This window comes from Scyliorhinus canicula, chromosome 6 (genome assembly GCF_902713615.1).
Source record: "Scyliorhinus canicula chromosome 6, sScyCan1.1, whole genome shotgun sequence".
Taxonomy (NCBI): domain Eukaryota; kingdom Metazoa; phylum Chordata; class Chondrichthyes; order Carcharhiniformes; family Scyliorhinidae; genus Scyliorhinus; species Scyliorhinus canicula.
The window spans coordinates 92,094,329-92,118,189 of record NC_052151.1 but is presented as its reverse complement, the minus strand read 5'-3'; the positions used below and the strand labels follow the sequence as shown (position 1 = coordinate 92,118,189).

The window sequence follows — 23,861 nt, the reverse complement described above, 5'->3', positions numbered from 1 at the left end:
CACCGGAGCCTGACACTGAAGTTCGGCGGACCCCTGCCCCCACTCACGGTATGCAGCCTGGCATCACTCAAAGTTGCGCCACCCACCCTCTTCGTGAACCTTACTCCCGACTGTAAGCCCGTCGCCACCAGGAGTCGCCGGTACAGTACCCAAGACATGACTTTTATCAAATCAGAAGTTCAGCGGCTACTAAAAGAGGGGGTCATAGAGGCCAGCAACAGCCCTTGGAGGGCTCATGTATTGGTAGTCCGCTCCGGGCAAAAGCAACGAATGGTAACGAAGGTCAGCATGGTAGCACAGGGCAGCACGGTAGCATTGTGGATAGCACAATCGCTTCACAGCTCCAGGGTCCCAGGTTCGACTCTGGCTTGGGTCACTGTCTGTGTGGAGTCTGCACATCCTCCCCGTGTGTGCGTGGGTTTCCTCCGGGTACTCCGGTTTCCTCCCACAGTCCAAAGATGTGCAGGTTAGGTGGGTTGGCCATGATAAATTGCCCTTAGTGTCCAAAATTGCCCTTAGTATTGGGTGGGGTTACTGGGTTATGGGGATAGGGTGGAGGTGTTGACCTTGGGTAGGATGCTCTTTACAAGAGCCGGTGCAGACTCGATGGGCCGAATGGCCTCCTTCTGCACTGTAAATTCTATGTAAATTCTATGTAGTGGATTATAGCCAGACCATAAACCGCTTTACACAACTCGATGCTTACCCACTTCCCCGCATAGCAGAAATGGTGGCTCACATCGCCCAGTATCAGGTATTCTCCATGGTCGACCTAAAATCAGCCTATCATCAACTCCCTATCCTCCCAGAGGACCGACCCTACACGGCTTTCGAAGCAGCCGGTCGGCTGTTTCACTTCCTCAGGGTCCCCTTTCGTGTTACAAACGGAGTCTCCGTTTTCCAGAGGGCGACGGATCAAATGGTGGACCAGTACGGCTTACGGGCTACCTTCCCGTACCTGGACAACGTCACCATCTGCGGCCATGACCAGCAGGACCACGACGCAAACCTGAGGAAGTTCCTCCAGACTGCCCGGGCCCTCAATCTCACGTACAACAAAGAGAAATGCGTGTTCCACACAACCCAGCTAGCCATCCTCGGCTACGTTGTGGAAAACGGGATCCTAGGCCCAGACCCCGACCGCATGCGTCCCCTTAAGGAACTCCCCCTCCCCCATAGCCTCAAGGCACTCAAACGGTGCTTGGGGCTTTTCTCCTATTACGCCCAGTGGGTCCCCAGATATGCGGACAAAGCCCGGCCACTCATTAAGACCACGGTTTTTCCCCTGACGGATGAGGCCCAGTCGGCTTTTGACCATATCAAGGCCGGCATCATCAAGGCCGCCATGCACGCGGTGGACGAAGCCATTCCCTTCCAAGTAGAAAGCGACGCATCAGACGTCGCCCTGGCTGCTACCCTCAACCAGGCGGGCAGACCAGTAGCGTTCTTCTCCCGAACCCTCACCGCCTCGGAAATCCGACACTGTGCAGTCGAGAAGGAGGCACAAGCCATAGTGGAGGCCGTGCGGCACTGGAGGCACTACCTAGCCGGTCGGAGGTTCACTCTCGTCACCAACCAACGGTCGGTTGCCTTTATGTTCGATAACGCACAACGGGGCAAAATAAAGAATGACAAAATTCTGATGTGGAGGATAGAGCTCTCCACCTATACGTACGATATTAAATATCGCCCGGGGAAGCTCAACGAGTCCCCAGATGCCCTGGCCCGCGGCACGAGCGCCAATGCGCACAACGACCGCCTGAGAGCCGTCCACAATGCCCTCTGCCACCCGGGGGTCACCCGGCTTGCCCACTTCATCAAGTCCCGCAACCTTCCCTACTCCACAGAGGAGGTCAAGGCCATGACTAAGGCATGCCAGATCTGTGCGGAATGCAAACCGCAATTCTGTCGACCAGACAGGGCCCGCCTGATAGAGGCCTCTGGGCCGTTTGAGCGACTAAGTGTGGACTTCAAAGGGCCCCTCCCGTCCAACAACCGCAACATCTATTTCCTCACTGTCATCGATGAGTTCTCCCGCTTCCCTTTTGCTGTCCCCTGCCCCGATATGACCTCGGCCTCCGTGATCAAGGCACTGCACAGCATCTTCACACTGTTTGGTTTCCCCGCTTATATCCACAGTGACCGGGGTACATCATTCATGAGCGATGAGCTGCGTCGATATCTGCTCAGCAAGGGTATCGCCTCGAGTAGAACGACGAGCTATAACCCGCGGGGAAACGGGCAGGTTGAGAGGGAGAACGCGACAGTTTGGAAGGCTGTCCTTCTAGCCCTACGGTCAAGGAGTCTCCCAATCGCCCGCTGGCAGGAGGTCCTACCCGATGCCCTACATTCCATTAGGTCGCTCCTCTGTACAGCCACGAATGAGACCCCTCACAACCGTTTGTTTGTCTTCCCCAGGACCACCTCTGGGGTCTCGCTTCCATGTTGGCTGACGACTCCGGGACCAGTCCTACTCCGGAGACACGTGAGGAGCCATAAATCAGATCCCATAGTCGAGAGGGCCCAACTGCTACACGCAAACCCTCAATACACCTACGTCGAGCACCCCGATGGCAGGCAGGACACCGTCTCCCTGCGAGACCTGGCACCCACTGGCTCTCCCACCGACCCCACTGGCTCGCCCACCGACCCCGACGCTATCCCCACCGACCCCCCCCCTCCTCCCGATGCTCCCCTCCCCGCACCGACCGCCGACCCCGACAGCGCCACCCCATAGCGCCCCCTGCCCCCCAGCCGGCGCTGGCACCAATCACCCTAGTCATCCTGGATACCCCCCCCCCCCCCCCCCCGCTCCAAGGCGGGCAAAGGCTCAGTCAACCATGCTCCCGGATCCGGATATACCACCATCAAGACCGACCGCATCCACGGCACCACCAGCGGAGCGGAGAAAGTCAGCACGGATGGTCAAACCACCCACAAGACTGAACTTGTAACTCCACTTCACCCCCGACGGAGTATGTGTTTTTTTTAAACAGGGGGTGAATATGATGAATGTTATCAGTAGCTGTTATAATGGTACCTTACCTTTAATGCGTTGGCCCTTTAAGACCGGGCTTGGAACCCTGGGGGACTCCACCTCTGACTCCGCCCCCAGGTAACGGTATATAGGATGGGGCTCACTTGGCAGCATGTGATGAGCACACTTCTCGGCTGCTGTACAGTTATCAGGTGATTAAAGCCTTTGAATCATCTATCTTCTCTCCCGTGTCGTGATTGAGGGTATCTCAATTACCTTTAGCGATCCAAACAGCCCCTTATTACACATAACACTACTTATACTTATACAGCATAGCACAACAAATCACCACCACAGTACTCTCCAAGGCTACAGTGGCTTTTAGTTCTCCTCCAGCCTCTTTTCTTTAATAAAAGTCCATACTTCCTCTGTTGTTCCGAAGTAGAAGTCCCATTCCTCCTGTGTGACCCACAAACGGGCTGGGTACAGCATCCAGAACTACACCCCCTTCTTAAAGAGGGCCGTTTTTGCCCGATTAAACCTAGCTTGCCTCTTGGCCAAATCCACGCCCAGGTCCTGATAAATGCACAGCTCACAATTCTCCCACTAGCTGCTCTGTTCTTTCTTGGCCCACCACAGAATGTGTTCCTTGTCCAGGAATTGGTGTAAACGTACCACCATCGCCCTCGGCGGCTCGTTCGCTGGGGGCTTCTTCGCAAGGGTTCTGTGCGCTTTACCCACTTCCAGGGGCTGAGGGAACGGCTCAGCCCCCATCAACTTCTCCAACATGTCTGTCATATAGGCCCTCGCATCCGATCGCTCACTGCCTTCAGGTAGGCCGACAATTCTAAGGTTCTGCCTCCTGGACCTGTTCTCCAGGTCCTCCAGCTTCTCCTGCATTCTTTTTTGGCAGTCATTCATCATCTCCACCTTGGTCTCCAGCACGGTTATGTATTCCTTCTGCTCAGACACCTTTTTCTCCACCGCCTGGGTCGCTCCTCCGTGGGTCTCTTGATTCTGCACCACATGATCAATCGAAGCCTTGATCAGACCCAGCATGTCCTTCTTCAGCTTGACGAAGCAATCTTCAAAAAACTTCACCAGCAGCTCCGTCGACCACTGTGCCGTCTCCCCGCGGCCCTTGCTCTCCGCCATGCTTTTCCGCGTTACCAGCTTTGCTCGCGTCTTCCTTGTACAACTTTGTCTTCTCACACGGCCACATCTGGTCCAATTCTCCATAGACTGGAGGGGGATGTCTCCTCACTGTCTCACTCGACACCGATTTATCCCATAAAATCCAGAAAAAAACAGGGGAAAAAGATTGACCAGGATGGTGCCTGGTTTGCAGAATAGGTCTTATGAGGAAAGGTTGAGGGAGCTAGGTATTTTCTCTTTGGAGCGGAAGAGGATGAGAGGCGACTGAATTGAGGTTTATAAGCTGATCAGGGGGATAGATAGAGTGGACGTTCAGAGACTATTTCCTTGGGTGGATGTAGCTGTTACAAGGGGCATAACTATAAGGTTCAGAGTGGGAGATATAGGAGGTATGTCCACGGTAGGTTCTTTACTCAGAGAGTGATTAGGGTGTGGAATGGACTGCCTGCTGTGATAGTGGAGTCAGACACTTGAGGAACTTTCAAGCGGTTATTAGATAAGCACATGGAGCACACCAGAATGACCTGGAGTGGGATAGCTTGATCTTGGTTTTGGACAATGCTCGGCACAACATCGAGGGCCGAATGGCCTGTTCTGTGCTGCACTGTTTCATGTTCTATGTTCTAAAGATTCAAACGTCCGCAACAGGTGGGAGCTATCAATGTGCGACCTACTCCTCCATGGCCGCCCCCGGAAGTCGATCATCCATCAACATTTCAGCCGGTGAATAGACTGTGGCGTGATGTGAACCACCAGGTTAGCTGATGGCCGCAGTGTTTTCACATCCTTAAAAGTTTTCTCTTGTGGTGGCCTCACTTCCATTTGTCTCTTTGTGGAGCAAAAGATACAGCAGCAGCAATATTGTTAAAAGGTCTGACAGAAATTCACTGCATGACAGAATGATGTGAAAACACTGCCTTTTTAGAAATTTAGCAGAATGACATAATCAGCAAGACAATGAGGAGAGCGGAGAATCAGCGCCATTGGCGCCGGCGTGGTTGGCGCGGCGCCGGTCGGGGGCCGCTCTACGCAGCCGGCCCACCGATTCTCGGCCCGGGATGGGCCGAGTCCCGCTGTCGCCATCCACACCCGCTCTCAGTCGGCGGGAAATCACCTTGGAAGGGTCGGGGCGGCCTATGGGGTGGGGAGGGGGATCCGACCCTTGGGGGGGAGAGGGTTCTCCAAAGTGGCCTGGCCGCGATCGGGTCCCACTGATCAGCGGGCTAGCCTCTCTGACTGGCGGCCTCCTTTCTTCCGCACCAGCCCCTGTAGTCCTGTACAATGTTGCATCAGGGCCGGCGCGTTGAAGGAAACCACTGCACATGTACGCGTTGGCGCCGGTGCCATTGCACATTTGCGCGTTGGCAGCAGTGCCACTGCGCATGGGCGGATCCCGCGACACCCAGTTTCCCTCGGGATCTGCAGCTGGAGCAGTGTGAACCGCTCCAGTGCCGTGCTGGCCCCCTGTAGGGGCCAGAATTGCTGATCCTGAGGCCGCTTGCCGCCGTGGAGAAACGCGACGGCGTTTCCGAAAGCGTCAACACTTAGTCTCAGGATCAGAGAATCTTGCCCAAGATTCTTGTGGCTAAACTGAAAACCTGCACAAGCCCTTGCCCCCGATGCACATTATTGCACAGTATTTTTTAAAAATGTATTTTTATTGATGTTTTCAAGTTATTACAATTATCGCATCAAAACAAAACTAAAGAGGAAGAGGCCATTGGTATCAATGCAAAACAGGTACAGCACATAACACAGACATAGGAACAAGTTGGAAATATAATCCCCAACATGTGCCCTCCACGGATACAAGGTCCATCTGCACTAGAGCAGGATACAGACAATAGCACAGAGTTTTTAATCATAGAATTTTATCATAGAATTTACAGTGCAGAAGGAGGCCATTCGGCCCATCGAGTCTGCCCCGGCTCTTGGAAAGCGCACCCTACTCAAGGTCAACACCTCCACCCTATCCCCATAACCCAGTAACCCCACCCAACACTAAGGGCAATTTTGGACACTAAGGGCAATTTATCATGGCCAATCCACCTAACCTGCACATCTTTGGACTGTGGGAGGAAACCGGAGCACCCGGAGGAAACCCACGCACACACGGGGAGGATGTGCAGACTTCCCACAGACAGTGACCCAAGCCGGAATCGAACCTGGGACCCTGGAGCTGTGAAGCAATTGCGCTATCCACAATGCTACCGTGCAGCCCATCACACCCATAGCTCAAGAAAATAACAGAGGAATAAAAACGCTGAGAACCTCAGTACAATGGAAGAATTACACTGACACCCACATTGCAGTCAAACTTCCTCCCAGGTCCAGGACAGAGCAGACAGCCATTGTACAATGACAGACTATAAGGAGAGGACCGTGATGTGACCATCAATCCACGCGAAACAGAGAGTGGATGTAAACTGTGGCTTTAATCGACTAGAACAGTGCCTGCCTGCGACGGCTCTGCTAGTGAGAGCCGCCTACAGGGCTGCTGCTCTTTATACCTCCCCTCAAGGGGCGGAGCTCACAAAGGCACCAACATGATACATTCTGTGTAATATCGTACAATGGTCCATAGGTGGAGCCCACATGGGCAACAGTGTGTTACAGTGTAATACAGTGCTGAATGGTTGGTACAATACGTTCACCACAGACCAGTAGCACACGAGCAAGGAAATCTCAGGCTCAGACCTCAAACCCAGGCTCTCCCATTGAAAATGAAGAGCAAAGACTGAGGAGCAAGGGCCCGAGCTACCAACCCTCAACACCCGTGTCCCAGGTCCAAGTGAGGAACAGGCTGCCGGACCATGCAGCAATGGCCCCTCCCCTCTGGGAAAACACCAAAATAGCCATGAGGCCTGAGATAAGAAGGATATCATGAAAACCCAGCCAGAAAGGGGGAACCCTGTAACCAATCACTATTTGTTGATGTACCATTTGTCAATTTAGAACAAAGAACAAAGAAAAGTACAGCACAGAAACAGGCCCTTCAGCCCTCCAAGCCTGTGCCGAGCATGCTGCCCGTCTAAACTAAAATCTTCTACACTTCTGGGGTTCGTATCCCTCTATTCCCAACCTATTCATGTATTTGTCAAGATGCCCTTTAAATGTCACTATCGTCCCTGCTTCCACCACCTCGTCCGGCAGCGAGTTCCAGGCACCCACTACCCTCTGTCTAAACAACCTGCCTTGTACATCTCCTCTAAACCTTGCCCCTCGTACCTTAAAGCTATGCCCCTAATAATTGGCCCCTCCACCCTTGGAAAAAGCCTCTGACTATCCACTCTGTCTATGCCCCTCATAATTTTGTAAACCTCTATCAAGTCGCCCCTCAACCTCTGACGCTCCAGTGAGAACAAACCGAGTTTATTCAACCTCTCCTCACAACTAATGCCCTCCATACCAGGCAACATCCTGGGAAATCTCTTCTGCACCCTCTCTAAAGCCTCCACATCCTTCTGGTAGTGTGGCGACCACAATTGAACACTATACTCTAAGTGTGGCCTAACTAAGGTTTTATACAGTTGCAACATGACTTGCCAATTTTTATACTCAATGCCCCGGCCAATTTACTCTGTCGATTATTATTTTGTCTACTATCTACGTACTGTGTACGTTCCCTTGGCCGCAGAGATATACTTTTAACTGTACTTCGGTAGATGTGACAATAAATATCGATCATCAAAGAAGAGGGGGCCGGCAGGGCACCCCCCCCCCCTCCCCCCGAAAGGGGGAATGCCCCAGGAGGGAGGGCCAGCCCATCTTCGCCCAGTATCAGGGAACCCACCAGGACAACTCAGGAAAAACAGAGTCAGGCTACAATACGACCACTTCAAATAAGCCTGCTCATTAAAACACTCCATAACAATTACAAAAAAAGAAATAAACAAAAGCATGAAGAGCCGCATAAAGTTTCCCTTTATTCTCCCATTCCAAAGAGATGATTAAAAAGGAGTAAATCCAGGGCAATTCCTAAAGAATTGTGCCCTGTGTTTTTTCAATATTCTTGTATCGAATTTGTGGCTTCAATGAAAGAAAAATAGAAGATGCTGGAAATGCTTAACAGGTATGGAGAGAAAAAGAGTTAACATTTCACGTTGGGCAGCACGGAAGCACAAGTGGAACGCACTGTGGCTTCACAGCTCCGGGTCCCAGGTTCGATTTCCTGCTGGGCCACTGTCTGTGCAGAGTCTGCATGTTCTCCCCATGTCTGCGTGAGTTTCCTCCGGTGTTCCGGTTTCCTCCCACAGTCCAAAGATGTGCAGGTTAGGTGGATTGCCCATGCTAAATTGCCCTTAGTGACCAAAAAAGGTTAGGAGGAGTTATTGGGTTATGGGGATAGGGTTGAAGTGAAGGCTTAAGTGGGTTGGTGCAGACTCGATGGAACAAGTGGCCTCCTTCTGCACTGTCTGGTCTATGTTGATGAATTTGTATCAGAACTGCTCAGAACCTATAACATAGCACATAGAATTTGTACTGTGCAGAAGAGGCCTATCAGCCCCTCGAGTCTGCCTGGACCTTCTGAAAGAGCACCCTACCTAGGCTCACTGCTCTGCCCCATCTCCGTAACCCTATCTAATTTGCACATCTTTGGACTGTGGGAGGAAACCGGAGCACCCAGAGGAAACCCACAAGGATCATGGGGAAAATGTGCAAACTCCACACCGTCAGTCACCCAAGGCCGGAATCGAACCCAGGCCTCTGGTGCTGTGAGGCAGCAGAGCTAACCACTGCACCACCATGCTTCCCTAAACATGGCATGGTTACATTGAGTTAATTTACATAAAATGCACCAGACTTCAGAGTTGAAGAATTAACTACTAAACAAACAAACATCTTTAAGTTTGGAGCTTAATCTGCTGGTGAGTGTTGTCTTAAGGATACTGCAGGTAGAAAACCACCCTCCAGTTGGCGGCTGAAACAGATGCAACAGTAATCTCTGAGAATTTGGGAAGTAAACCTATGGGGCACAATTCTCCGTAGCCCAGTGCCGAAATCGGGATCGGCGATCGGGCGGAGACGCCGGAATGGGGCAGGCGGCGGATTGACGCCGGTTCACGATGCTCCACCCCCTCCAAATCGGCATCATCAGGTAGCACACCACGCGCAGTCTCAACGCGTTGGCGTGTCATCAGCCAGTCTAGCTGCGGTGCTCCGCCCCCAATGAGCCGAGTTCCCGATGGCGCGTGTGGTCCCAAAGGTCGGGAACCTGGTGTGCCGGCTGCAGACAGTGTCCAGCGTCGCCACATTTGGTCAGGATCCATGCCGCTGTCCGGGGGTGGCTTCTGCTAGGGCTGGGAGGAGTGGTGGGAGGTGGCCAGGTTGTGGGTTGTGGGGTCAGTGTGGGCAGATGCGCGGTCCAGCCCATCCGGCACCATGTTTTCCAGCCTGACCGATGCTGCTCATCAGGCCTACGAATGAGCGGCCCGGGATCTGCCAATTCTCCAGCCGCAGTTTCCCGCACGATCCGCAAGTGTTTCACACGGTGCCGGTACTAGCCCCTCACCGGTATTGGAATTTTCCATCATAAAACAGCCGTGGATCCTCAGTTGGCACCGGCACTTAGCCTCAGGAATGGAGAATTCTGCCCACGGCTTTTATTTCTTTCTGGACTGCAGCTCACTCAGCATCAGAAATAATGTAAAAATATTTCAATAAGTAACCACTCTTTTAGTGAAATAAATCTATTACACCGTGCCCCTCTAAATCTTTTAATGAATCAATATAACACTATGTTATTGACAGTTAATGCCATTTGGAGAATGAGGGTTTAATAATAAATTCTGATTTGCTTCTGCTTCTCCATCTCAAGAAGACATTTTTAAAAAGTTATTTTGATTATTTTACAGCCAGTGCATCATGGCAGAGCTAATGGTTGGTGAGTTTGTTTTGTGCGATATGATGATTTAGGGGCATATTGACAGTTGTCTCCTCAACCCACCTTCAGAAGGAATAGAGATGTGCATTTGGAAACTAAGATGGCCAATGTAAATCACCAACACTACTGTGTGAGAACATTGAAAGGAAGCCCAAACATGGTGTGGATTCCACGTGATTATCTATCCAGTGAAAAGTTATGAAAATCACAGTGGACACAGTGGAATGTTTAACATGTGATTTGATGAATGCGGCTTCACTTCAGAAGCATGATTTTGTAAATCGTCCTCTGTGGCTTGGTTTTGTAACATGAGCTGGATAATGCAGACCCCATTAATTGTGTTTTCAGCGGGGCACATAAAATACTTTGATGGCTCGCCTGCTGCCTTCCCCCACAATCCCTATAATATGTGGGATGGGTAAGGCACCCTCTAGACCCCCCACCCTTAGGCCTATTGAGGATCTGGTGACCAATTATTTCCCACTTCGGTCCCTGAATACCCCTCCACTGGGACAATACACCAGGCTGTATTGCAGGTAGGCCAGAGTGAGAAGGTTGTTTGTTTTTAAGCACAACTGAGTAAAAGCTGGGAAGAAAGGGGGGTAAAACCTTCAGGCAGTGTCCTGTGTACATCGGGAGGCACACCCTACAAAATGCTACTCCCACTTTCTGCCTCTCCCACCTTCCCCCGCAAAACCCAACCCCACACCATCGCCACCTCCGGAAGAGTGCTCGATCCCTTCCCACCCTAAAAGACCAGGACTAACCTCACAGACACAATCGCTGTTCATCATGTTGATGCTCTCGTCCCAGCAGTGCCCACTTACTGGGTTTTGGTGCTACTGGGACTGCCACAGCTAATCAGACTGTCTCAAAGCTCTGGAGAGCAGAACATCGTCCTATTGAGTAGCAGTAGGCCAATCCTCACCTCGTTAAGGCCATCTGGAGCTTGTTGTGGCTACTTTGCTTAAAGCCTGTCGGTCCTTGACAACTAGGTCACCCTGATGTGTAAACCTATGGCACAGCAATGCTGGTTTGTCCCTCCAAGGTCCAAACTTAAGCTTGATCCACATGAGCCCACCACTCATTCCACAAATCCAATTTCAGCCCTTCACCCCTAGCCGCCAATTAAAATAGAGGACCTTGTTTCTGCTCTGTTTGATTTTCCCCTTGTTTGCTCTTTCATATAATTTATTGCTTGAATACCTATTCTGACTTTTACTTGACTTTAAGTTTTCTTGATTTTTCTTTTGTCTCCTGTTTTAAACTTCTGCTTTCGATCTGGTTTTGACTCAGGTAACTGAACACACTGCGTTTAGGCTTGATTGTGATAGCACTTTTGATAAGCTCAATGCTTAATATAGCCAACCAATGCAGAGAAGCAGCCAGCAAAGCCCTTAGGATGTTCAATACATGTCAACAGAAATTGTGGTTGATGTGTTGGGTATGCTGAGTCTGTGATGACTGCGTTTACCAGAGCAGTAGAAGAGACATGCTGTCAACACTTGTAGAAGTACAACTCTATTTTATTTAACTATGAGCTGTTAAACATACTTGCACTGTGGGTCGACACTATGTTAGGTTGACTGAAGACCTATGGCTAACCTGACCAGACTATACTGCTAGCACATGGTAGATGTTCGTACTACTGATTACAGGCTCTGGCTGTCTCAGAGGCTGCATCCCGAATGAGCGGGAAAGCTAGTGCCCTCTGGCTTTATAGTGACCGTGCCATCTGGTGATTGGCTGCTGTGTTCTGTGTGTTGATTGGTCTTTCAGTGTGTCAGTCAGTGTGTGTCTATGCACCATCATATACTTGTGTGTATATTATGACAATGGTCAAACTGTATAATGATCTGGTCAGATTACGCCATGAATACTGAGTCGACTTGGGGCTGGGCTAAATTACTGGCTTTTAAGCAGACCAAGGCAGGCCAGCAGCACGGTTCAATTCACCAGCCTCCCTGAACAGGCGCCGGAATGTGGCAACTAGGGGCTTTTCATTTGAAGCCACCTTGTGACAATAAGCGATTTTCAATTCATTTCATTTCATTTTTTTCACATGTAGCAACTGATTTAACCACATGAGGCTGGTGCCCCGCATCTAACTTCAAAAAGGACTGGAATAACATGGAATTTTGAATCTTGGAAGGAAACATCTGGTTGGTAATCTTATTGAAGTACCTAAGGCTGGGTTTTTCTGCTCCGGACCTAACTCCCAATTGTGCGGGAGGGAAGCAGGGGTCCAGCGGTTAATCACTCTGAATCATGTGATGCTAAGTTTATTTAATTATGCAGTTTGAAGTTTCTCCACATTTTACGTGGGGGGCAGGCAGGATGTCACATGCTGTTATATATGGCTGCTGCTCCCGCTGCATCTGAACAGCAGTCTAGGAAATGGCCCCAGAGACAGCAGGCCATACCGGCACCCAGATTTAATGATGCATCCCTGAAGTAGAGGAGAGTAGGGATGTCCTGTACCCCAGGTACAGAAGGATGAGGCCCCATCCTACTCACCAACCCTGCATGGGAGGCAGGATGCTTGTGAGCAGCACTCACCAGAGGACAGCCCTGCAGTGCAGGAAAATGACCTAATCCAAGGTGAATGAACACTTTACTGCTCCAATTTAGGTAATGGGCTTCAGTGGCCAGGCCACCATCTGTGCTGCCTATGCACAAAGGGCTTCTCAATGTGAAGTGCTGAGGCCTCTTAGCCAAACTACAGTCCACACAGTCTGCAGCCACAGACATGACTGCAAGTCACTAACCATGCCACAGGGAGCTAATATTGCAGAAGGAGTGGTGGAAGGGGGCGGTGTTGGAGGGATGGGTCTGATGAAGATGTTTACTCCTTTTAAGCACATGAGCTCACAGTTCTGGAGGGTGCTGCCACAGAGCCCTAGTGGTCTTGGTGCAGTGGAGCTTTCACATGGCATACAGTAGCCAGAGGGCTGCTGCTGTCGACTGGCAGCATATGGAACATCCCACCTTCAACTCAAGTGCTCTCAAACCATTTTCTCTCCTTGTGCAGGACAAATTGCTTCACAACAAGTGCGAGAGAGAGAGAGGGTGGCAAGGGCATGCCTGTACTCAGAGCATCTGATGCCATATGAAGAGCAGGCTCCTGAGGTAGGGGAGCATCAAGACCGGGCATGTGGAGATGGCAAGGCTGCTGTTTGGCCTCTATCCAATAAGTAATAAATATTAATGTCTGCACTTAAAGATATGGAGATGCCGGCGTTGGACTGTGAGCACAGTAAGAAGTCTTACAACACCAGGTTAAAGTCCAACGGTTTGTTTCAAACACGAGCTTTCGGAGCACTGCTCCTTCCTTAGGTGAATGAAGAGGTATGTTCCAGAAACATATATATAGACAAATTCAAAGATGCCAGACAATGCTTAGAATGTGAGCATTTGCAAGTAATCAAGTCTTTACAGATCCAGAGATAGGGGTAACCCCAGATTAAAGAGGTGTGAATTGTCTCAAGCCAGGACAGTTGGTAGGATTTTGCAAGCCCAGGCCAGAAGGTGGGGGATGAATATAATGCGACATGAATCCCAGGTCCCGGTTGAGGCCGCACTCATGTGTGCGGAACTTGGCTATGAGTTTCTGCTCGGCGATTCTGTGTTGTTGCACATCCTGAAGGCCGCCTTGGAGAACGCTTACCCGGAGATCAGAGGCTGAATGCCCTTGATTGCTGAAGTGTTCCCCGACTGGAAGGGAACATTCCTGCCTGGTGATTGTCGCGCAATGTCCGTTCATTCATTGTCGCAGCGTCTGCATGGTCTTGCCAATGTACCACACTTCGGGACATACTTTCCTGCAGCGTATGAGGTAGACAATGTTGGCCAAGTTGCACGAGTATGTACCGCGTACCTGGTGGGTGGTGTTCTCACGTGTAATAGTGGTATCCATGTCGATGATCTGCCACATCTTGCAGAGTTTGCCATGGCAGGGTTGTGTAGTGTCGTGGTCGCTGTTCTGAAGGCTGGGTAGTTTGCTGCAAACAATGGTTTGAGGTTGCGCAGTTGTTTGAAGGCAAGTGGTGGGGGTGTGGGGATGACCTTGGCTAGATGTTCATCTTCATCGATGATGTGTTGAAGGCTGCGAAGAAGATGTCGTAGTTTCTCCGCTCCGGGAAAGTACTGGACGACGAAGGGTACTCTGTTGGTTGTGTCCCGTATTTGTCTTCTGAGGAGGTCGGTGCGGTTTTTTGCTGTCGATGGATGAGTCGAGCGCCATATCCCGTTCATACGAGGGCATCTTTCAGCGTCTGTAGATGTCTGTTACGCTCCTCGTCTGAGCAGATCCTGTGTATACGGAGGGCTTGTCCATAGGAGATTGCTTTTTTAATGTGTTTAGGGTGGAAGCTGGTGAACTGGAGCATCGTGAGGTTATCTGTGGGCTTGCAGTAAAGCGAAGCGCTGAGGTAACCATCCTTGATGGAGATGAGTGTGTCCAAGAATGCAACTGATATTGCGAGTAGACCATGGTGAGTCTGATGGTGGGATGGAACGTATTGATGTCATTGTGTAGTCGTTTCAGTGATTTTTCGCCGTGGGTCCAAAGGAAAAAAATGTCATCGATGTATCTGGTGTATAACGTCAGTTGAAGGTCCTGTGCAGTGAGGAGGCCTTGTTCAAACTTGTGCATGAAGACTTGTTGAGTACTCAACACTAACAACTGCCAATCTCCAGACGCAATTCTGCAGCTCATCCACTTCATTCTGGATCACAACGTCTTCACCTTCGACAACAAGTTCTTCATACAGAAGCACGGAATAGCCATGGGGACCAAATTCGCACCTCAATATGCCAACATCACTACACAGGATGCTGGGTATTCAGCAGGAGGCAGAGAGAATCAGGCCGAGGTATCAGAGGCCCTCTGCATAGTGGTGCATGAGGTGGACGGGTCTGTCCAGCTGCCCTCTGATAAAGTGGTAGAAGCATTATGGTCTTCATGAGAGGTTAGCAGATGCTATGGGGACCCTTATCTAGCAGAATGACCAGTTTCTGCCAGAGATGCATGGAAATCTGCAATCCATTGCAGTATCAATGGGTGAAGTTTCATTGTGGCTACACAAGACGGTGACAGGGCACCTCGACCTACTTCTCGTTGCGCCTTCTCAAGGAATTAGGCAACGGTCTGTGGGCACTCACAGCACAGAGTGTCAGGCAGCCACCACTGAACCCTACGCTCAGAACACTCAGAGAGTGTGCAAATGTTGGAATCTCCTCAGTTTATGTGATCTCAACAGCCTCAGGCTTCTGTGAAGGAGCAAATGTTGAAGCTGCACCAAAGCAGGAGACCCAAAGTAAGCTGAGGCCCTCCAGGACTCGAGGACGACAAGGATGCTCACCAAAGTCATCAAGGACAACAGGGCATAGTGCTCAGCAGGTTGCCTCCATCCCTACTGCGGAGATTGGGGGAACACATAGAAACAGTGGCAGTGTATGCAAAATTAAGAAGTCCTGATTTGACATGCTGAATGTACAGATGCGCTATAATGGTTCAATGTGCGCACAATTTCATAAATAGACTACACTGCCACTTTAATTTGATGTGGTTTAATTAGAAATCTTTCTTGTTAAGCCTGAGCATCCCCCCTCTTCAGGACACCTCAAGCTGGGTCTGTGTCCCCTGGAATCATGCACGTGCAAGGAAGCAAAGGTATTTGCCAGAGCTCTTGCGAGACATGTGCAAAACCATTCCTGCTCACGCTGAGTTTCTGCCCTTCACGTGCTCATCTCCTCCAATACCCTATCATTGTCAGTACTACATTCTGGGGTTCTCCTTCAGTTGTCCAGTTAAGCTAACCTGCATCTCTGCCCACTGCCAATGAGCCAACTCCCGTTCAGCATCTCAAGATCTCCACCAGGGGGCTCGGGATAATTGCAAGCGGCCATGCTTTGTGTTACGTTAGAAGTGTAGGTCGCACCCCCCCCCCCCCTCCCCCCACCGTAACCATTGACCCATAGGTGCAGAATTTGGCCTTCCCTTGAACAGACCCATCACCCTCTGTCCTGTGAATATCCAAGTGAATGTCCAAGTCCCCTACCTTCCGGGGAGCCCATTCCTGTTACAGTAGATCTCTCCTTCCCCCTAGCATTCTGTTGACCCCCCAGAATACACTTTTACTTCCTTATCCGCTCCAATAACCCACAGATCCCTTTGGGCATCATTGTCCAACCCTCACTCTTCCACAACTCCCTCAAGTACATTTGTTCTCCCTCAAGGGGCAGCAGGGTAGCATGGTGGTTAGCATAAATGCTTCACAGCTCCAGGGTCCCAGGTTCGATTCCCGGCTGGGTCACTGTCTGTGTGGAGTCTGCACGTCCTCCCCCTGTGTGCGTGGGTTTCCTCCGGGTGCTCCGGTTTCCTCCCACAGTCCAAAGATGTGCGGGTTAGGTGGATTGGCCATGCTAAATTGCCCGTAGTGTCCTAATAAATGTAAGGTTAAGGGGGGGGTTGTTGGGTTACGGGTATAGGGTCGATATGTGGGTTTGAGGAGGGTGATCATGGCTCGGCACAACATTGAGGGCCGAAGGGCCTGTTCTGTGCTGTACTGTTCTATGTTCTATGTTCTAAGTATGGCCCCACAGGACGCAGGCATTTACAGCAAAGACTCTGACCCCTTTCCCCCAACTTCTACCCATAATCTCTTGCATGTACCCTCATGGCTCATACTACAACACAGCTCTTCCCACTGTCCCGCTCCTCAAACCACGTCACCACTCCCACAACCCCTGCAATATCCCACTTTCTTACCCACACCCACTACCGCCCCCTGTAGACCTACACACCCGCCCACCTCTTCATTGCTCTCCTCACTGTCTAATTTACACCTCCCCCAACACAGACTATCACTACCCAATAGTACCTCACTCAGCTATCCACCTGCAGCTCAAGGATCCACACGATAAATGCTCCACATGCCCACTGCTACATGTGATCCCCAAGTGTCCAAGGTTGTTGGAAGCCTCCATTTCTTCCATTCTCTGCAAGCTGCCTCAAAACACCATCCAGATAAGTCCTGACACGTACACATCATGTTGTTATGGGTGTTTTCCAGACTGGCATGGTTGTGGGGGTGCAAAATGGCTTCCTAATGGCATCTGGCAGGAATGGTGATCTGCCATTATCCTGCCATGATGGTTAGGACTTCAAGTTTTTGTCATTGGTTCCACTGTCGGGAAAATTCCTGTGTGATTCTCTGACCCCCACCAATCCAGCATCCCACTAGTAGCTTTGTGTGTGTGTGTGGGGAGGGGAGAGGGCTGGGGGGGGGGGGGGGGGGGGGGGGGGGGAACGGGACAAGGGGGACAGTGGGACCATTCCACCCTAAGATTGTAAGTTGTATTGAACTGAGAATATAGAACAGACAGTGCAGAAGGAGGCCCTTTGGCCCATCGAGTCTGCACCGACCCACTTTAAGCCCTCACTTCCACCCTATCCCCGGAACCCAATAACTCCTCCTAACCTTTTTGGACACTAAGGGCAATTTAGCGTGGCCAATCCACCGAACCTGCACGTCTCTGGACTGTGGGAGGAAACCAGAGCACCTGGAGGAAACCCACGCAGACACGGGGAGAATGTGCAGACTTCGCACAGACAGTGACCCAGCGGGGAATCGAATCTGGGACCCTGCCGCTGTGAAGCCACAGTGCTATCCACTTGTGCTATCGTGCTACCCAACAGAACAAACACACAAAAAAATGACCTTTGAATAGATTGCCAGAGTGGCACATAAAGACACATATTGAAGCTCATAAAAGGCAAATTTCAGGCTGACGCCTGATAATGCTGTTCGTAAATAGCATGTACTGCCAGAGTAATGGCGATAAAAACACTTTGGATTGTTTGAGAAACAATTGGTTGTTGCAATGGGGTGATGTCATGTCTTTCTAAATGAACAAACTAGAATGAACCAACAACCTGCCGCTTCCATGTTATCCTTTGTAAATTCTGATTTTAAAAATCAAACCGAATTAGCCTGAAATAACTGAGCCAAGAGGTATCAAACTGAGTTTTTGGTCAAATCTGAAAAAGTTGTTACTCACTTGCAAACATAATTTTCACTGGTTATTCTGAACCAGATACTGCAAAATTTTTAACATTGTGGTGACATCCTCTGAGACTAGAGCCACTCATTGTCAACCCTCCTGCATGGCCATGTGCTATAACTGAGGACAAAAATCAAAGGAGCATTAAAGATGGCGACCTAGCTTCGGAGTCATGGAGACTCCACACCTTATCCAAAATTGGCACTGGGACTCTGGATCTGGAAGTCCCACCTCCCACCGACAGAACTTATTTTTACCTGTCGGGTTGGAGTTTTGAGGGAGTGTGAGTGGTGAGAGTTCCAGGACCTAACATCACTTTTACTTTTGACATTGTATGAAAACAACTGCGGCAAAGTTCCTGGGGACTGAGGCGGGCTTTTCAACCAGCCCGCCTCAGCACTTGAACAGATTCCGGAGCGGAAGGCTCAACTCAAACAAACACCCACCTCACCTCACCACCGTCCCCCCCCCGCCCACCACCCAACTCCATCATCCCAGAAAAAAGATCCTGGTACACGGGGCACTAAGGCAGGTACAGCAAGCTGGGAAATTCCCTGACTCATGACAATCTGGGTTGACGTGATCATTTTCTTCATATGTTTTTAGAATTTGCTATAAAAATACTGGGGCTGAGTATAAAGACCATTTGCCGGTGTGAGGGTTTAACGCAAAAGGTCAAGCCATTGAATCTCCAAGAATATTTCCAACCAGGATCGGCAACCCTACCTCACACACAGAAGGTGCTAACCCAGACAATGTGGGTGAATTTTCAGTTTTTCGATATGTTGCCAGAGCTGACCCACAGGTGATATCAGGTTTTAGAAAAATGTGCCCATGTTTTGCACCAGCATGACGAGATGATGTAATTGCCTCTCCTTCATGGAGGATATTCCAGGAAACACGTCTGAATAATAGACATCTTGTTCTCTATGGCTATGCAAAGAAATTTCCAGGGACTTTTGGTTCATATACAAAGCAAGCATTTATTATGCTTTCGTGAACCGGAGTTCAATGGAAAGTTGTTTAGAATAGCTTTAAGGCACAAGCCAGCCCCATGTGTCTGAACAATTTTGCAGGAGACATTATACGAAGAGCAAAAGGTCCACCTGGTGGTGAAAAGATGGCATATGGTTCAGAAAACTTCACCATGGCTATTTATAGCAGAGGTTTACAACACTGTTTGGTTAGGGAGCCCTATAACGTATTGTAAAATTCTTTGGAACCCCAACCCGCTTTTCTTTTAATTTTTTAAAAATGAAAACAAAGTAAAACATTATTGAATGATGGAATAGTTATTTTTCATTAAATGTAAGAATAGGTATATCTTGAAAAATTTGCTATCATTTCCAAATGGCCAGAAAATTGCACGGAACTCTTTAAGGATGCCTCAGAAGCCATTGGGTTCCAGGGGACCCTGGTTGAAAAACTCCCGTTTATCGGAACGTTGATGATGTTCAGCTCAGGTGATGTTTGTCTTTAAGCTGCTGCTCAAGATCGACTTACTTTTAACTGAAAAAATGGCAACTTAGTTCTTGGATTTCTCATTAGTGCTATCATCTGAACCTAATACTCATCAAGCACGAGCAACTCAACAGAATTACATAGTTGTTAATTAACTTAAGTACACAAGGAAGCATACTGGTATTGTTACTGGAATGGTAAAAGGGCACAGGGTCTAAGGTACTCTGGAGATATGAGGAAACTCAGTGAAATATTCAAAATGGAATAAAAAGCTGGTCTCAGTAATGATTATTAGGACACTACCGGATTGGCATGAAAGATCCATTTGGTTCACTAATGTCCTTCAAGGGAGGAAATTTGTCATGCTTACCCAGTCTTCCCCTTTGTGATGCCAGACCCAAAACAACTCAATTGATTTTTAACTGCCCCCTGAAATGGCCTAGCAAGCCACTCAGTTGTATCAAACCACGACAGAAAGTCAAATAAGAATAAAACTGGATGGACCAGCCAACATTAACTAGGCACAGAAAATTACAACAGCTCACCCTCACCAGTTGACCCGACAAAGTCCTTCTTACATGTATTTGGGAACCTGTGCCAAAATTGAGAAAGCTGTCAAACAACAGGCTCATATTGTCATACTCATTGAAGCATACTTACAACCAATGTCCCAGACTCCTCCGTCAACACCCCTGTGTATATCCGGTCCCACAGGACGACAAACCTAACTGGACAATCCATATAAATGGCTACAAGAGTGGGTCAGATGCTGGGAATTCTGCAGTGAGTAACGCACCTCCTGACGCCCCAAAGCCTGCCCACCATCTACACAGCATAAGTTAGGAGTGCCGTGGAATACTATCCACTTGTCCCGATGAGTTCAGCTGCAACAACACAAAAAAAACTTGACACCATCCAGGACAAAGCAGCCCACTTGATTGACACCTCTTCCAGAAACCTTCACTCCCTCCATCACCGACGAACAATGGCAGCAGTGTGTACCATCTACACAGGCACTTCCGGAACTCACCAGCTGCAGCTGCCTGGCAGTATCTTCCAAACCCATGGCCTCCACCACCTGGAAAGACAAGGGGCTGGTTTCTCCCAAAATGGGAATTTGTCCCCCATGCCGGCGTAAAAACGCTGCAGTTTTACTCCAGAGATTACTGCAAAAAAGATCAGATAATAGGGGCTAGCAAGGACTCGGGGTAATTCACGCAGCTTTAGCTGTGGATACCAGCCCCACACGTCCGGTTTTGACTCCACGTATGCGCACAGCAGCGGCCTCCAACAGCTGCGCCAAGCGCCATGGTGGACTCGGACCACGGAGGCAGACATAAAAATTAGAACCCCCCGATCGGCCACGCGCCCGAGGATCGGACCGTGCGGCTCTAACCCACGGCCACCTATAAGGCCCCCCCCGATGTCCGATCACGCCGCCCCACACCAGGGCAGCCGTGAACTGAGTCCAGCATCCCGTCCGGCAATACCAGGTTAGTTCCACGATGTTGGGAACTCGGCCGATCAGAAGTGGCGGATCGTAAGGCTGGCTCTGTCAATGGGCTCCCAGCCGCGCGGCGTACTCCACGATTACGCTGTTTCTCGGGTCCCCGAGAATCGCCAGACCAGCACAGGGTGTGACATTTTGGTGTGAAATTGGATTCTCCGCCCCCACACCGAATGCGATTTCGGCGCGGGGCTGCGGAGAAGCCAGCCCATGGGGAACAGATGTATGGGACCACCACCACTTGCAGGCTCCTCTCCAAACCACACACCATCCTTCACTGTCACTGTATCATAATCCTGAAACTCTTCCTAACAGTACTATGGGTACCAGCACCACATGGACTGCAGCGGCCCAATACGACTGGTCACTACCATCTTCTGAATGGCAATTAGGGATGGGAAAAAGGCAGCACGGTGACGCAGTGGGTTATCCCTGCTGCCTCATGGCGCCAAGGTCCCAGGTTCAATCCCGGCACTGGGTCACTGTCCGTGTGGAGTTTGCACATTCTCCCTGTGTTTGCGTGGGTTTCGCCCCCACAACCCAAAGATGTGCAGGGTAGGTTGATTGGCCACGCTAAATTGCCCCTTAATTGGAAATATGAATTGGGTACTCTAAATTTATAAGAAAAAACGGATGGGAAATTAATGCCCACATCCCAGGAAAGAATTTAAAAAACCCAACTGATATTAGCTCATTCAACACAGGTCTTCAGATTCTACGTTTATCCTTAAACAAACAGAATGTACAAATCTTATGAAGAAGAGTAATGCTGAACCTTATTTATTTCAACATGGGAATTGGAATCCAGAGTTGAAAAGAAACATTGCTTTTTCTCTCAAATGAATAGAAACCATCCAGAGCAAGTTCGCCAAACAATGTTAATAGCTTTCAATTTTTAAAAATACATTTCATAATTACAAATGTAAAATCGTCACTGCACAAGTGCCAAGGTACTTTAATATAATATGCTGTTTTTCATTAAAAGTTCATAAGTGGTATCTTGGTGGAGGATTATTAACAGAACTGAAAATGGGTTCATCACAAAAAAGAAGCATTTTTATGAGTGTTCAGTCCAACACGTGAGAGTAACCGGACTTAAAGATCACTGAAAATGACTAAAACCTTTTCTCAGTCATTTAATAGTTTCATTTTTGTGCACTATTCAGTTTTTAAAATATTTTTCAGATGAAAAACTTGTAAAATGTGTCAATTAGTGGTTGTGTGTGAAAGAATTGGAGGTTGAACCTTGAAATTCTGGTTGGGGCGAGGGAAGGGGTAAGGTCAGTTTTATGAGGAGGACTTGATCCAGTCGAATTCAACCTTAAACCAGCATTGACGATTGCAGAAAAGGTGAATACAAATGGTTTTGGGCACAATTCACCTACGTTTAAAATGTCCTGATTTTTATGCACTGCTATGATTGATTCTGCCTGGTTTGTGCTGATATCACTAACACAAGCAAATGGAAGCTGTCTCTGAGGACAAGAGAGTAAATGTGAATTTTGTTGTCACCATCTAGATTTTTAAAAGCAGTATCTTTTAGACAAGATCAGAATCCTCAGATGATTTTAACTGTATCTAAGTTTTTATGCAGGATACAACAGAGTCAAGTGCAACGAGAAAATGTGAAAACTGGAAGGAAGACAGCTGAATTTGAAGATGCTCCTGAACGCAGACAATTTTGCAAATGGCCATGCAAATGCTCACGCAAACCTTTGTGCTTACCTGGAGTGAGTCTGGTTACTGATGGCTGTGGATGTTGCAAAACCTGTGCGAAGCAATTTGGAGAGCTCTGCACTGAAGCTGACACCTGTGACCCTCACAAGAACTTGTACTGTGACTATTCTGCCGATAGGCCTAAGTATGAATTTGGAATATGTGCATGTAAGTTAAATCCAAACAATAATTTCTGTTCAAGCTTTCTGAAAATACTGAATTAAAATTCTTTAATTCACTCAATTATTATAATTGATTGCAATATGGTTATGTCAATGTTATGAAAAGAAAAACAGTCTGTCCAAAGATATATTAGGAATATCTGTATTTCAAAGCTGCCATACCTCTAGTATTTTAAAGGTATTATAACCCCCTCGAGTTTGACCTGGAGTCGCAACACAAGTGAATTAACAAATAATTCTTTAAAAAATACCCAAAGTCTTTGGCCCTTGGCTGACTAATAACTATAGTCACCAGGTTTGCAAATGTAAACACAATTACCTTTTATTAATAACAAGAACTGGCTGTTTAGCACACTGGGCTAAATCGCTGGCTTTGAAAGCAGACCAACCAGGCCAGCAGCACGGTTCGATTCCCGTAACAGCCTCCCAGAACAGGCGCCGGAATGTGGCGACTAGGGGTTAAAAGAAAGGGAAAAGAGAAAAAGAGTCTTTGTGTCAGATGGTTGTTACCAGCACCTTATTCCTCTTCAAACTTGACTTTCAGTCTGAGGCTTTACTGTAGATTCATTCAGGCCTCTGTAGTTCCAGAAATACAACAATCACAGCCTTTCTGGAGAGAGTAAGGGTCCTGGTATTTGTTTGCAGTCTGTAATGGTTATCCTTTAGATTCATTCATTCAGGTTCTCCGCCGTTCTGGAAATACATGGGATCGGGGTAGACCGCACGGACCACCATTGCCGTAGCCTGCAAGGCAGCCATGCGGCTGTCCATGCTGCTAACTTAGTGTGAACTTAGTGCCACGAATTGTATGGATCTCCCCTGCTAACCACCACCCTAGGTACCCTCTGGCCCCAGCCTACCCATCAACAGGATGGGTGCTCTCCAGTGCAACCAGTGCCATCTTGTTGACTG

At 49.1% G+C, this 23,861-nt stretch overlaps 1 protein-coding gene across 1 annotated transcript in view; it reads left to right on the top strand.

Moving 5' to 3' along the window:
* Positions 1 to 23,861, top strand: part of ccn6 (cellular communication network factor 6) — a 50,417-nt gene that overhangs the window by 12,038 nt on the left and 14,518 nt on the right. Inside the window, exon 2 of the mRNA XM_038798792.1 lies at positions 22,635 to 22,935. Within this exon, the coding sequence (XP_038654720.1) occupies positions 22,635 to 22,935 (301 nt within the window). The remainder of the gene's footprint in view (positions 1 to 22,634; positions 22,936 to 23,861) is intronic.